Raw genomic sequence first — 15,508 nt, 5'->3', positions numbered from 1 at the left:
ACGAGTTTGAATGCGTTCCTCGGTTCAACATATGTGTGTCCATTTTGCTACAAATCTTACAGCAACCGCAGAGACCATCGATGTAAGCACGCCTGCAACATCTGTTTCGACGCGGAATGTTACAGGTTCCAAGCGAGAGACCTACATTGCCCCGATTGTTTGCGTTACTGTAAATCGGCTTATTGTTTCGAAATGCATAAAAAAAACCCGCCTCCCGGTCAGGAATACCCCGCCTGTGATATGATCAAATACTGTAAACTATGTAACCGACGTTACGACGTTAAACCGGGCAACCAGAAAACCAAACACACATGCGCCCCAGACAAATGTGTGCATTGTCGAGAGTCTCTGACGGACGATGGAGCACATCAATGCTTTATACAGCCTCTAGAGCTTAAGGAACCGTGTGAAAAGTATATTTTTTACGACTTTGAATCGCGTTACGAAAACGGACGCCACGAGGCTAATTTTGTCTGTGCCATGACGTTCAAAGGTCAGAAATTTACCGCCTACGGCACGGACTGTATCGCTAAGCTAATCAAGCGCTTCAGACAACCCCGATACAAAGGCTACTGCTTCATCGCTCATTACGCCTCCAGATTTGATGCCTTTCTAATTCTGGAGTATTTTTGCAAAGTGGGGATCGCGCTCGAGGTCATAATGCAAGGGTGCAAACTACTCCTGATGTACGACGACGCATTTGCCCAACGATACATCGATAGCTACTCATTTTTCCCATTCGCTCTCGCCAAAATGCCCGCTGCGTTAGACTTGACGACGACTGAAAAAGGCTATTTCCCCCATCTTTTCAACAGGGTGGAAAATGAGAACTACGTCGGACCGTACCCTGACAAAAAGTTCTACAACTACGAGAACATGTCGGATAAAGCCCAAGAAAAGTTTGACGCGTGGTACAGCACGGTCAAGGGTGAGCTCTTTAACTTCAAGAAAGAACTGTACGACTACGGCGTTAACGACGTCGTGTTATTACGTGAAGGCTGTATGAAGTACAGGACGTCATTCCTACAGTGCACCCAACTCGACCCTTTTGCGTTCACGACGATCGCCAGCTGCGCAATGGGGGTCTTCAAAACACATTATCTCAGCAGAAACACGCTAGCCCTGACGCATAACAAGGCGTACATCCATCAGAATAAGTCCTACTCGAGCGGTTCGATCCAATGGCTCGAGTATATAAAAAAGACTCGAAACGTGGACGTTCATCACGCCGTAAACCACGGCGAGGTATCGATCGGTAAGTTCTTTTTAGACGGCTACTACGAGCAGGACGGCGTCAGGCACGGTTTAGAGTTCTCGGGGTGTGTTTTTCATGGACATTGCTGCCGCTTTGAACCCAATCAGACGCACCCCCTGTCCGGAGTACCCTACGGGGTTCTCAGGAACCAGTTTGACGATAAGATTGAAATTCTCCGGAAAGCGTACGGTTTGCAAATCGAGGTTCTGTGGGAATGCGAATGGAATCGGATGAAAAAGACCGATCCCTCCGTGATAGAATTTATGGCCGATTATTCCGCCCCCGAGAGACTGAATCCGCGCGAAACGCTCTATGGAGGCCGTAGCAACTCCTATAAGTTATACCACAAAGTGAGCGGCGATGAGAAAATAAGATATCTGGATTTCACCAGTCTGTACCCTTTCTGTCAGGCCAGGAAAAGCTACCCGATCGGACACCCCGAAATCATTTTCGCAGATTTCGAACCGATTGAAAATTATTACGGGCTTATCAAAGCCACCGTGTACCCTCCCCGCAACTTACTCCATGCAGTCCTTCCTTTCCGTTCGAACGGGAAGCTGACGTTCGCGCTATGTAGAACCTGCGCTCAAGACCAAAACCAGACCTCGAGCTGTACCCACACGGACCAGGAAAGATCGCTCTCGGGCTGTTGGGTCAGTATCGAGCTTTTAAAAGCCATCGAGAAGGGCTATGTGGTAGCCAAGATAGACGAGGTTTGGCATTTTCCACAACGGTCAGACACGTTGTTTGCCGAATACGTAAAGACCTTCTTATGTTTGAAACAACAAGCTTCGGGCTACCCTCCGAACGTCGTCACGGATGCTGAGAAAGAGGCTTACATTAGTGACTATTTTGAAAAAGAGGGTATTCAACTCGACCCGGAAAAAATCAAGTACAACGCCGCCCAAAGGGCGATCACTAAATTAATTCTGAATAGTTTGTGGGGACGCTTCTCTTTAAGACCAAACTTACCTCAAACGATTCTGGTGCGCGAGCCCGAAGATTTCACCAGAATCGTTTTTGGCAACACCGACACCTTGTCCTATTTCTCATTCGTCTCAGACGACGTAGCTCTAGTCCAGCATAAACCCGACAAGGACGATGTTTGCAAGGCGCGCGACGTCAATGTTTTTGTAGGCGCTTTCACTACAGCGCACGCACGACTGGAATTGTACGAATTGATGGACAGACTAGGCGAACGACTGCTATACTCTGACACCGACAGCGTCATATTCGTGTCTAGGGACGGCGACTGGGAGCCTCCTCTGGGTGATCATTTAGGGGAGCTGACGAGCGAATTGGACCCCGACGACCACATAACGACCTTCTGTGCCAGCGCTCCCAAATCTTACGCGTTTGAGACGGTCAAAGGTAAAGTCGTCATGAAAGCTAAGGGCATAACTCTGAATGCTAAAAATTCCAAAGCTATCTGTCTCGAATCCCTGATCGGTCTGGTCGACCGCGTCGTGATAACACTCCATAAAGTATTTCGTGTTTCCGGGGTACATTTGACGACCTAGCATCGCCACTTGATGGACGTCCCGAGGATTTTTAAACAGGATCATATAATTGGCGTTTAAGCTGATGGTTCGACTCGACTTTCCCTGCGCGAATAAATTTTGCACTATGTAAATAGAACTGAGATTACGATGGTGACAGTATTGAGTGAACACGCGCTGCAGTTCGACGTTAGCACTAGCTTGTTCCATGAGATCGTCGACGACGAGAAGGTTGGCGGTGGTAACAGGCAGTAAATCATCATCATTCAGACTCTGGGGTATTCCTTGTATAAATTTAATGTCATACAATTGAAGTAAATCATCGTACAAAGTTTGCCAACAATCATACAACCAAACAATGTTTTCAATTTTCTTCGAAATGATATTCAAACCTTTTTCCAACAAAAGTTTCACAAAATAAGACTTTCCGGAATTGGACGGTCCAGATACAACGCAGCTGAAAGGGTGTTGAAGTCTGAAATCAAAATCGGACACATCCTGAGAACCTCTGTGCATCGCCATCTGATCAGTAGCCGTAAGGAAGCGTGGTATAATCGCTTAAAAGCCGACGTTTATCGTAGACGACCTTAAACCTCTTAACGACTGATTTGTTTTGTAATGTGAGAGTCTTTTTATCCCTCACAATGTTTTCCGTATGAGCCAGGATGTATTTGGATCTATCGTGAGACGTCACATAGCTGTCGACCAGACCGATCAGGGATTCGAGACAGATAGCTTTGGAATTTTTAGCATTCAGAGTTATGCCCTTAGCTTTCATGACGACTTTACCTTTGACCGTCTCAAACGCGTAAGATTTGGGAGCGCTGGCACAGAAGGTCGTTATGTGGTCGTCGGGGTCCAATTCGCTCGTCAGCTCCCCTAAATGATCACCCAGAGGAGGCTCCCAGTCGCCGTCCCTAGACACGAATATGACGCTGTCGGTGTCAGAGTATAGCAGTCGTTCGCCTAGTCTGTCCATCAATTCGTACAATTCCAGTCGTGCGTGCGCTGTAGTGAAAGCGCCTACAAAAACATTGACGTCGCGCGCCTTGCAAACATCGTCCTTGTCGGGTTTATGCTGGACTAGAGCTACGTCGTCTGAGACGAATGAGAAATAGGACAAGGTGTCGGTGTTGCCAAAAACGATTCTGGTGAAATCTTCGGGCTCGCGCACCAGAATCGTTTGAGGTAAGTTTGGTCTTAAAGAGAAGCGTCCCCACAAACTATTCAGAATTAATTTAGTGATCGCCCTTTGGGCGGCGTTGTACTTGATTTTTTCCGGGTCGAGTTGAATACCCTCTTTTTCAAAATAGTCACTAATGTAAGCCTCTTTCTCAGCATCCGTGACGACGTTCGGAGGGTAGCCCGAAGCTTGTTGTTTCAAACATAAGAAGGTCTTTACGTATTCGGCAAACAACGTGTCTGACCGTTGTGGAAAATGCCAAACCTCGTCTATCTTGGCTACCACATAGCCCTTCTCGATGGCTTTTAAAAGCTCGATACTGACCCAACAGCCCGAGAGCGATCTTTCCTGGTCCGTGTGGGTACAGCTCGAGGTCTGGTTTTGGTCTTGAGCGCAGGTTCTACATAGCGCGAACGTCAGCTTCCCGTTCGAACGGAAAGGAAGGACTGCATGGAGTAAGTTGCGGGGAGGGTACACGGTGGCTTTGATAAGCCCGTAATAATTTTCAATCGGTTCGAAATCTGCGAAAATGATTTCGGGGTGTCCGATCGGGTAGCTTTTCCTGGCCTGACAGAAAGGGTACAGACTGGTGAAATCCAGATATCTTATTTTCTCATCGCCGCTCACTTTGTGGTATAACTTATAGGAGTTGCTACGGCCTCCATAGAGCGTTTCGCGCGGATTCAGTCTCTCGGGGGCGGAATAATCGGCCATAAATTCTATCACGGAGGGATCGGTCTTTTTCATCCGATTCCATTCGCATTCCCACAGAACCTCGATTTGCAAACCGTACGCTTTCCGGAGAATTTCAATCTTATCGTCAAACTGGTTCCTGAGAACCCCGTAGGGTACTCCGGACAGGGGGTGCGTCTGATTGGGTTCAAAGCGGCAGCAATGTCCATGAAAAACACACCCCGAGAACTCTAAACCGTGCCTGACGCCGTCCTGCTCGTAGTAGCCGTCTAAAAAGAACTTACCGATCGATACCTCGCCGTGGTTTACGGCGTGATGAACGTCCACGTTTCGAGTCTTTTTTATATACTCGAGCCATTGGATCGAACCGCTCGAGTAGGACTTATTCTGATGGATGTACGCCTTGTTATGCGTCAGGGCTAGCGTGTTTCTGCTGAGATAATGTGTTTTGAAGACCCCCATTGCGCAGCTGGCGATCGTCGTGAACGCAAAAGGGTCGAGTTGGGTGCACTGTAGGAATGACGTCCTGTACTTCATACAGCCTTCACGTAATAACACGACGTCGTTAACGCCGTAGTCGTACAGTTCTTTCTTGAAGTTAAAGAGCTCACCCTTGACCGTGCTGTACCACGCGTCAAACTTTTCTTGGGCTTTATCCGACATGTTCTCGTAGTTGTAGAACTTTTTGTCAGGGTACGGTCCGACGTAGTTCTCATTTTCCACCCTGTTGAAAAGATGGGGGAAATAGCCTTTTTCAGTCGTCGTCAAGTCTAACGCAGCGGGCATTTTGGCGAGAGCGAATGGGAAAAATGAGTAGCTATCGATGTATCGTTGGGCAAATGCGTCGTCGTACATCAGGAGTAGTTTGCACCCTTGCATTATGACCTCGAGCGCGATCCCCACTTTGCAAAAATACTCCAGAATTAGAAAGGCATCAAATCTGGAGGCGTAATGAGCGATGAAGCAGTAGCCTTTGTATCGGGGTTGTCTGAAGCGCTTGATTAGCTTAGCGATACAGTCCGTGCCGTAGGCGGTAAATTTCTGACCTTTGAACGTCATGGCACAGACAAAATTAGCCTCGTGGCGTCCGTTTTCGTAACGCGATTCAAAGTCGTAAAAAATATACTTTTCACACGGTTCCTTAAGCTCTAGAGGCTGTATAAAGCATTGATGTGCTCCATCGTCCGTCAGAGACTCTCGACAATGCACACATTTGTCTGGGGCGCATGTGTGTTTGGTTTTCTGGTTGCCCGGTTTAACGTCGTAACGTCGGTTACATAGTTTACAGTATTTGATCATATCACAGGCGGGGTATTCCTGACCGGGAGGCGGGTTTTTTTTATGCATTTCGAAACAATAAGCCGATTTACAGTAACGCAAACAATCGGGGCAATGTAGGTCTCTCGCTTGGAACCTGTAACATTCCGCGTCGAAACAGATGTTGCAGGCGTGCTTACATCGATGGTCTCTGCGGTTGCTGTAAGATTTGTAGCAAAATGGACACACATATGTTGAACCGAGGAACGCATTCAAACTCGTTATCATGTAGTAGTGGTCGTCGTGGAGATACAGAAAGACCGTTTTTGGATGGGGTTCGTCAGAATTTTTGTAGGTTTCTAAGATCATGGCGTTAGATCTGTGAAATACGACAATTTTAATGTCTAGCGCTCGTTCGAACGAGGCTATGTCGCCGAGACCGATTCGGTCTTGGATTGAGAAGCCGACGCTGTTTTGGATGACGGAAGCCAGTTTTTCTAACTCGCTCTCGGGGCTCTGGGGGTTTAGAAAACGGGCGAGACAGATGGAGAAGCACAAATTATTTGAAATATTGATCGGACAAAATAAACTCGTCTTTTTCCTTTTGATCACCTCGTCAACAGCCAAGTCCGTGAGTTTCCGACGACGACCCCCGCCTTGTCTGTTCATGGCTACGGAAGCTTCAAATTCTACGGTTTGGTCAGATAGTAACCGGTCGTTGCTCTGTAAAACTTTTTCAATTTGATCCATAAACCCATCCACGTCGTAATTATTACCGCGGGTTAAAATCCCGCTAACGGGGGTCTGTAAACTGGGAGCCGTCAATGTGATATTGATCACCGGAGAATTTTGGTCAAACTCCCTAGCGAAATTCACAATTCCGGTAAGCATGTCATGTAAGCGGGCGTGGTAAGAGGCCAAATCTGTAGAGTTAATCTCTCTCAGATTCGTAGTCCTTCTCAATGTCACGCTATTGAAACGAGGTCGTGGTAAAACATGATATCCGTTTACGTCGCCACCCTCGCGAATCAACCTGTCAACGTCTGTACGGCTTAATCGAGTCTGTGTAGTAGGGTCGACGTTACCTGATGTGGACGCTTGCGGTGTTTCATTACCGGTGGGGTGCTCTGTGTTGTCAGGATCAGGATCGGTGCACGGCGCCGGTGGGTTGTTTAAAACACCGCCGTGTTGTACAACGGGATCGGTGTCTAGGCTAAGCAGAGGATCGAACAAATTCATATTTGGATTTACGGCTAATTCAAAAAGATCCAAAATAGGAGGGGATTCTTGATTAAACAAATACTGTTCTAAAGAGTCCGGAAGTAAACTTAGCATTTCGATCTCGTCCGGCGTCAGTTCTGTGGAGGATTGACGTAAGTCGTCTGAACCGTCCATTTTTAGATTTCAGACCAAAACACGTACTATTACAAAATCATAGAGTTAAAACAAGCATACATGAACTATTACACATTTCATAGAGTATAAAAAAGCATACATGAACTATTACAAAATCAGAATACAAAAGCATATATGACAAATCAGAGTATAAAAGCAGATATCGGATTATATATGTAAAAACAAAGTATAAAAAGCATACATGAAATATTTAAACAATCATAGCAGACGTGAGATATAAGAAATACTTGAAATATCTGATTATATGTAAACAAAGTATAGACGGAATATAAGAATTACTCTGAATACGTCTATATTCAGTTTGACTCCGCGGACTCATCTACGATGGTGAGAATGAGGTGGTGCAATATTAGCATCAATTCCCTTTGGTATTGAGTCACCGTACGATCATTTCTATCAAACTGGCGATCAATCGTCGATCTCATAGCATTGACGCGTTGGAATATTTCATTGGCCAGATCCTGAATAAAGCGATCCTGAGCATCGAATCGACTGCGTGTCTCGAGGTGATACGCACAGAGCTCGCCGTGCAACGCGTCTAATCTGCTAAGGGTTTCGATTTGTCTGTCGCGAGACTCGTTGCCCAACGCGATCAATTTGTTGTTAATATCATCTTGTACGTTGCGGAGTTCGACGTATTTGTTGTTTATGTCAACCTGCGCGTCGCGAAACTCTTGACCGAATGATTGTATCGAATTAATGGGGCTATGAAACGGAGGCAGATCGTCGAATGATTCATCAAGCGGCTGAGGCGCCGGCACTTCTTCCACTTCTACTTCTTCGGACGACGGTGAGGGAGAAGGATATGGCGTTTGACCCACGTTGGTGGTAGACACCTCGTCACGCTCGCTCGTCCAAGAACTCTGGTCCCAGGCATCGATTTGAGACATGCCCCAGGTAGTCACGTCGTCCTTATGGCTTCTACTCGAGTCTGCTGGATGTTAAAAAAAAAATCTTAATGTTTGACACCATCTGGTTTAAATGCAAATAATGTAGTTAGTCTTACCATAAAACAGATCGGTCTCAGGACTGGTCGCCGGGCTGTTCGGTGGTACCGGACAGAGAGTTTTCCTCTCTGGAGGGCTCTCGGGACTGATCGCCGGGGTAAAACGATAAGCCTTTCTCGGTAGTTCGCCGTTCGATTCAGGTCGGACCACCGGTGTAAAACGATAAGTCTTTCTTGGTGGTTCGTCACACGGTCCAGGACTGACCGGAGAGGTGGGGCGATTCGTTTTTCTAGTCTTCTTTCTCGCTGGTTCGTCGGCGGGTCCAGGGAGTGATTCGTCGCAGGATCCTATTGGATTCTCGATGTGGGCCGGAGCGGAATCAGGCGGGATGTTGTCTGTTACGTTGACGGTGGGATCTTCGTCGCCATCTTGCGTGAGATCGATAACTGTCTGAAAGGCGGGTTGTGTGATGAATTGGATAAAATCTAAAGAAAATAATAATTAGATTCCTCATAAACATAAAAAAGTTACAATTTTGATTTCTCATAAAAAATTATGGAGATGGATCTTGTCTTACCGTCGACTGCGCTGTCTGGATCAATCGTGGCCTCTGTGAATAAAAATAAATAAATAAATAAAAATATATATATATATATATATATATATATATATATATATATATATATAAAATTATATATATAATAAATAAAAAACGATAAAAATTAAATTAATTAATAATATACAAAATTAAAATACATTCATTTTAGTTTATAAAAAGAATAGTTAATACGTACTTACGTGTATTAATAGCGTCAAAGGCTTGGTGCTCAATATTTGAACCTGTGATAAAAAATAAAAAGTGTTATGATTTCAAACACATGGAGAGGGTTTTTATTTTACAGTTTAATGGAGCACACACACATACACACACTGTGACAAAGAAATCGTGATGTCATAACATTAAACCGCAAGCAGATGGCGCAATTTTCACTATAACACTGTGTCGTAACATTAAATCAACGCAGATGGCGCAATTTTCACTATAACGGCGTCATTTCATCCAGACTCACCGGGGGGAGCCATTTCACCATCATATCCTCATATGTCGTTTCACTGTGAAGAGTTAGCAAACGGGAAAAATGTTTTTCTGAGTTACGGTTAGTTACGCTTACACCTTCCGCGATGTCGTCTTCATAGATGACAAACGGATAACGGAGTGGCAAAACGTAGATTTAACGGAGCAGAATAGTATTTTCTGATATCCTATACGTAGCATTGAAGCAGGCAAAACTAAGCGCGCGTCAACCGGACGTCGTCATATTTTCAAAATAAAAGTATTTTAACAGGATGGCGTCATATTTTCAAAATAAAAGTATTTTCAACAGGATATGGTGATATTTGCAAATTAAAAGTATTTTTTCATTTTTTTTTCATTCATGATATTAAGTCAAATAACACAAACTTTATATTGTTAAAAATATCTCTATCAGCATATGACTGCGTAATCTGCTTAACATGAAATATTAAGACGACATAAAGACGTCATAGACTGTAAAAATAGGCTTTGATCAATGAATAGTTTTTATTTTAAATATCACTATCGGCAGATGTCTGCGTAATCTGCTTAACATGAAATATTAAGGCGGCATAAAGACGTCATAGACTGTAAAAATAGGCTTTGATCAATGAATAGTTTTTATTTTAAATATCACTATCGGCAGATGTCTGCGTAATCTGCTTAACATGAAATATTAAGGCGGCATAAAGACGTCATAGACTGTAAAATAGGCTTTGATCAATGAATAGTTTTTTTAAATATCACTATCAGCAGATGTCTGCGTAATCTGCTTAACATGAAGAAAATTACAGCAATGTCATGAAATATGGTTTAAAACCATCATAGACTGTAAGATAACATAATTTGATCAATGAATTTTTTTATTAATATCATGCTTAACATGAAGAAAATTACGGGGAATGACATGAAATATGGTTTAAAACCATCATAGACTGTAAGATAGCATAACATAATTTGATCAATGAATTGTTTTTTTATTTTATTAATATCACTACCATCAGATAACATGAAATGATAAAATACTCACTTTGATCCATTGTCTTGGAAAGCAAATGTCTTGGAGAGTCGTCCAAAAAGTTTTTCTGCTTCAAAGTGATGGTTTGTAACGCGTATAAATAGGTTTATAAGGGGCGCTGTGAAAGAAAATCGGTGTTGAGTGACCACTAGGTGTCATCCTTGTTCTATGAATGAACTTGTTCAAAAGGTGGGAAACTGAACCAGGGTCGCACATGTCGTCATAAATTAGACGGGTACAAAGAGATGATAGCCGCTCGGCCACCGTAATTCACAGATGCAGCCGTCAGAAAACTGTCAAAAACATGGTACTCCTTCGTGAGATACGTTAGTTTTAATTAGCAATGTCTTTGAACATATTATGATTTTGTAGTAAATTCGGAAGAAAGTGAAGTGTAGCGTGCAAAAGAAGACGCTGTGAATACTTGCGGGTCAGGAAGGTGATGTGAAAACAACTCCTTTCAGCTCTCTAAACATGGATCTCGTTTTATCTGAAAACAGTCGGTTTCAGTATATTTTTTATAACGGTTTCATTTATAACCTTTTTTTAAAAGAACAGAATGTTTTTCAACCTTAGAATATGTATATTATATAAAGAACTACGTGTTTTGAAAGTCTGTTGTACTGTTGTACTACAAAGTCTCTGTCTCACTCCCTGGGGCACGAGCGCGCGACTGCAGGCGCGCTCTCTCCGTATCTCTCCTGAGGCACGAGCGCGGATCAACCGTGTGCTATCATTCAGAGAGAGTCCGACAGATGGAGCTGGAGTCCCGTTTCTCACAAAGCTGAAGCTTCTGTCTAAATAAGGTAGGTGGATTGCTTTAGTAAGCTTTTCAACCTTAGTTCAATTGTTTTTAGATTATGTATATTATATAAATTATATAATGTTTTATATATATATATATATATATATATATATATATATATATATATATATATATATATATATATATATATATATATATAAATGTGAAATAATTAAAATGTGTTTTAGATTATATAAATTATATAATGTTTTATATATATATATAAATGTGAAATAATTAAAATGTGTTTTCAATCTTTCATTGTTTGAGATTATATAAATTATATAATGTTTTATATATATATAAAATGTAGAACACACCGACCCCATTTATACACCGCTCATAAATGTAATGGGAGGGGGAGAAGCCTTATAACCACACACACACACACACATAACCTTATAACTGTGATAAACTTCAAACAAGCTAACTGACGCAGAGTTCAAACAACTGGCACACACTTCAAACAAACTAACGGTCAATAGGGTAAAACTTTCTGTCAAAACCACATGATCGATGATTGGGGAGTCTTTCATATACCGTTTTAATTTAAAACTAACAGGTCAATAGGGTAAAACTTTCTGTCAAAACCGCATGATCGATGATTGGGGAGTCTTTCATATACCGTTTTAATTTAAAACTAACTAGGTCAATAGGGTAAAACTTTCTGTCAAAAGCACATGATCGATGATTGCAAAGGTCATAGGCTAACCCTTGAAGTCGGAAAGTTCCGCCCATCCATCATAAGGTTACCGGAAGTTCAACCTGTCAAAAGGTCAAAGGTCAAAGTCATAAATCATCTTGGCATAAGCTACCGTATAATAACTACTACTGTTCCCTTTAATTCTGTTGACTGCAGGCTTTTACGCCTGTAATTAAATGTACAGTATTATGTCAATAGTTCCAAGTTTACCCTTGATTATGAGTAACAAAGCCATTATTCTTTCGCTTGCACATTTTATTCCACAATGTAAAAGTTCTTTTATGTAATTTTTTGACTTTTTACTGCAATTCTAAACTTCAAATATAAAGGTTATAAAATTGATCAGCTGCTGATCAGAATTGGCTGACTGACTGACCATTTCCTCTTAAGCCAATCTGTTTACATGGATAACAAGTTTAGGAAGTTCTGCTTGAATATATCTTTTTTTCTGACCTTTTCAAATTTTTTTACGCTTCCCTTCTCATGTTTTTTTTTGCCATTCAGTTTATACCCTTTGTAAAGTACGGTCTACCTTAATTGCATGGTGCTAAATCAAGTAATTTATGAACTGTGCAGGTACATTTTGGAAGTGTTACTCACAATTGGGGAATATCTTAGTGGCTTCAATGCTTCCTTAATAATTTTCTCTAGATGCTTAACACTGCCTTCTGTCCGCTCAGTGACTGATCGTTTTGTGCTTTCTTTGTCTTTTTTTCTTGTTCCTCATGCTGCTCTTGCAGTCTGCACCTCACCACATTCTGCTTGCAGTACAAGCCCACAGTTATCGCCTGCGTCTGCATTCACCTGGCCTGTGACCTGTGGTCCAACTGGGAGATCCCTGTTTCCACCGATGGAAAGCACTGGTGGGAATATGTGGACAGCTCAGTTACACTTGAACTTCTTAATGGTAAATGAGCATTCCCTTAAATGAACATGTATCATTTGGCTCATTTTGCCCTATTTGTTGTGTAACTCACCCGTAATTTATATTCATTCAAATTTTGTTGTAGAACTGACCCATGAGCTTCTGCAGATATTTGAGAAGACACCCAGCAGGTTGGAGAAAATTCGTAACTGGATAGTAAGTGATTAAACTAGATGAGTCATGCATTTTTGTGTCTTTAGATTGTTTAATTTGGATAACGCATAATGCTGTGTTTATTTCTAGGCTACGCAAGCTGCTAAGATGCCCAAATCAGATGGTCAGGCCTCAGACAGCAGCTCTTCATTAACACAGGACATGTCCTTGATGGATGCCCTTCCTGGGGTTTCTACAAATACAGCATTCTCCAAAGCCTCTACGTCTTTCCCAGTAACCCTGCCAAGCAACTCAAACAGCAGTCTTTCTCTTGATTCCATTGCCAACATGCAGGGAACTTCATACACTTACACCGCCCCCAGTGACTGGCCTCAGGACCAAGTACACTCAGACCAGTGTTCCTTCAAACAACTTCCCCCACACAGTTCTATGCATCCACACCGGCCTGACAAATTTGCAGAGTTCAACTCAACTGCCAAACACGAACATAAGGCTAGCGGCGGGGCGAAGCACCAAGCCTTGACCTATCCACCACCTGCAGCACCCACACAGAAGATGTCTCTGGACAAGTACAGGGAGAAACACGCTGCTGAGCTGGCAGTGCAGAAACGCAGGCAAGAGCAGCAGAACATGGAGACGGAAGTCTATGGTGCTCCAACACCGACAGATCACCGGAAACACCTTCCCCAACTGTCTCACGGGCAGCAGGGAGCAGGAGCCACCACTGCCTCGCCCCTGAAGATGAAGCTGCCCATCTCTGGGCAGGACAAACGCGAGAAAGGGAGCTCTTTAAAACTGCGTCTTCTGGTCCTCTCCCAGAGCGAAAAGGATGGCTCAAGTAAGGAGGAGCTAAAAATGAAAATAAAGGTGTCCTCTGAACGACACAGCTCCTCTGACGAGGGTGCTGCAAAGAGCAAATATTCTAGCCCGCTTGTGAGCAAGGAGAAACACAGAGACCACTCAGCCCATCGTCACCATCACAAACACAGCCACTCACACACGCACATGCATAGTGGCAATGGCAGGAGCAACCTTGAGGTACCCGCATCTGGTTCGGCCCTTCGGAGCCCAGTAGGTTCCAGTGGTGATGGCACAAGCTCTGCTTCCAGTTCCTCACGCAAGCGGGTGAACCCCGATGCCAGCCACAATCACCACCCCGAAAAGAATAAAAGCTCCAAAGGCGGTGCAGGTAGTTCCTCTCATTATTCCTCTGTTCAGCAGTGTGTCGTCTCACAGCTCTGTTTTTAACCTTCCCTTCCCCCTCCCCCGTCACATACCAGGTGGGCTACGGACATCTCAGCACCCTACTGAAACTGGACAGGAAACCAGTGTAGAGCCATGGCCCTAAGGGCGCCAGCCTATCTAATGGCCAAAACACCATCTACTAAGATACTTTGGACATGCTTGATTTGCTATTAAGTGCCCAAGGAATGGACTCCTGATCTGATAGGGAAGAGGATAAAATATAAAAAAAAAACAAGCATATATTTCATTATAAGAGAAAGAAAATAAAAAGGCTTCCCGATCTTCTGGCAGTTCGGTTCAGTCTCGCCATCTCTGTATAACTGCTGCTTTCCTCAGTATTCCTTCACTAGCAGTCTATATGTATGCGTGAGCCAGTATAGGAATGTGAGGGCCAATATAGTGTAAAAAAAAAAAAAAAACTATTTTTCATACTAAAAGTTTTTGCTACAATGAAAATTTGTTGAACTGAAAGCACTCTTTAAAATGACTGACGCTCTCATTTGTTAAACAAAGTTAGTAGAAACAAAAGTTCCATAGTTCCTTGAATGTTTCTTTGTTTCTTTTCCCCTCATCTGGTTCCAATCTAAATGAGCTGCATGTCTATAATGAAAGGGACAAGATAGTTGTTTACAGATTGTGAAGAAAATTTACATACATTCTCGTATGTCAAAAGCTGTACCATAACTTCTCAGGTTTGGAGCTGCTTGGAAAATATTTATATATCAATATGGGGGTAGGGGGGATTTTGTGACTCAGTGTTAGAATCTATGGCATCTCTAGCGCAGCCTTCAAGTAATGTGCTCTAGAGCTGGTGTTCCATGTTGCTTTCAGGAGAGGGTTACCTGGCATGTTGTCATGAGGCCATGCAATTTGTACCTTTTTTGACCTGCAAGATGAACTTAAGCTGGATGCCAAAGGTTGTGCCTCAAAAAGTATAGTTCTTTGAAGTTTACATAACCTTCGCTGTGAAGTGCTTTTTATATATTTCATGGCTTGAAGCAGTAGCCTATTTGTGCAAGTCAGTAAAAAACGACCAGAAATATAGGTGGGTAAAAGAAGATTGATTTCATTATCACAGTGCTGACCCAAATAGATCTGGGCTTTCACAGGCTCTTAACATTATTTCTGAATATGATGAATGGTTTTGATCATTTGATTTTGATTCTTTTTGAGTGTGAAGCTATTGGAAAATGAGGCCAGCATTGTACACACCATGATTTTACTTTGGATCACTGAATTGCAGTTGGATAAGGCAAGTGCAAACCCTGGCACTTATTTTTATTATATATTTTTATTATATTATATATATTTTTTTGTCTTTTGCCAGTTTTATTTAGATTTTATAATAAATTCCATGTTTTCCACTACCTTAA

At 42.8% G+C, this 15,508-nt stretch overlaps 1 protein-coding gene across 1 annotated transcript in view; it reads left to right on the top strand.

Annotated features, from left to right (window-relative positions):
• LOC128019735 (cyclin-T2) overlaps positions 1-15,508 on the top strand; it is a 33,258-nt gene extending 17,750 nt beyond the window's left edge. Inside the window, exons 7-10 of the mRNA XM_052605912.1 lie at positions 12,592-12,758; positions 12,862-12,932; positions 13,020-14,079; positions 14,171-15,508. Coding sequence (XP_052461872.1) covers positions 12,592-12,758; positions 12,862-12,932; positions 13,020-14,079; positions 14,171-14,238 — 1,366 coding nt within the window. The 3' untranslated portion in view covers positions 14,239-15,508. The remainder of the gene's footprint in view (positions 1-12,591; positions 12,759-12,861; positions 12,933-13,019; positions 14,080-14,170) is intronic.

The sequence above is a fragment of the Carassius gibelio genome, chromosome A9 (assembly GCF_023724105.1).
Source record: "Carassius gibelio isolate Cgi1373 ecotype wild population from Czech Republic chromosome A9, carGib1.2-hapl.c, whole genome shotgun sequence".
Classification (NCBI taxonomy): Eukaryota; Metazoa; Chordata; class Actinopteri; order Cypriniformes; family Cyprinidae; genus Carassius; species Carassius gibelio.
This window is presented reverse-complemented; position numbering and strand designations above follow the sequence as displayed.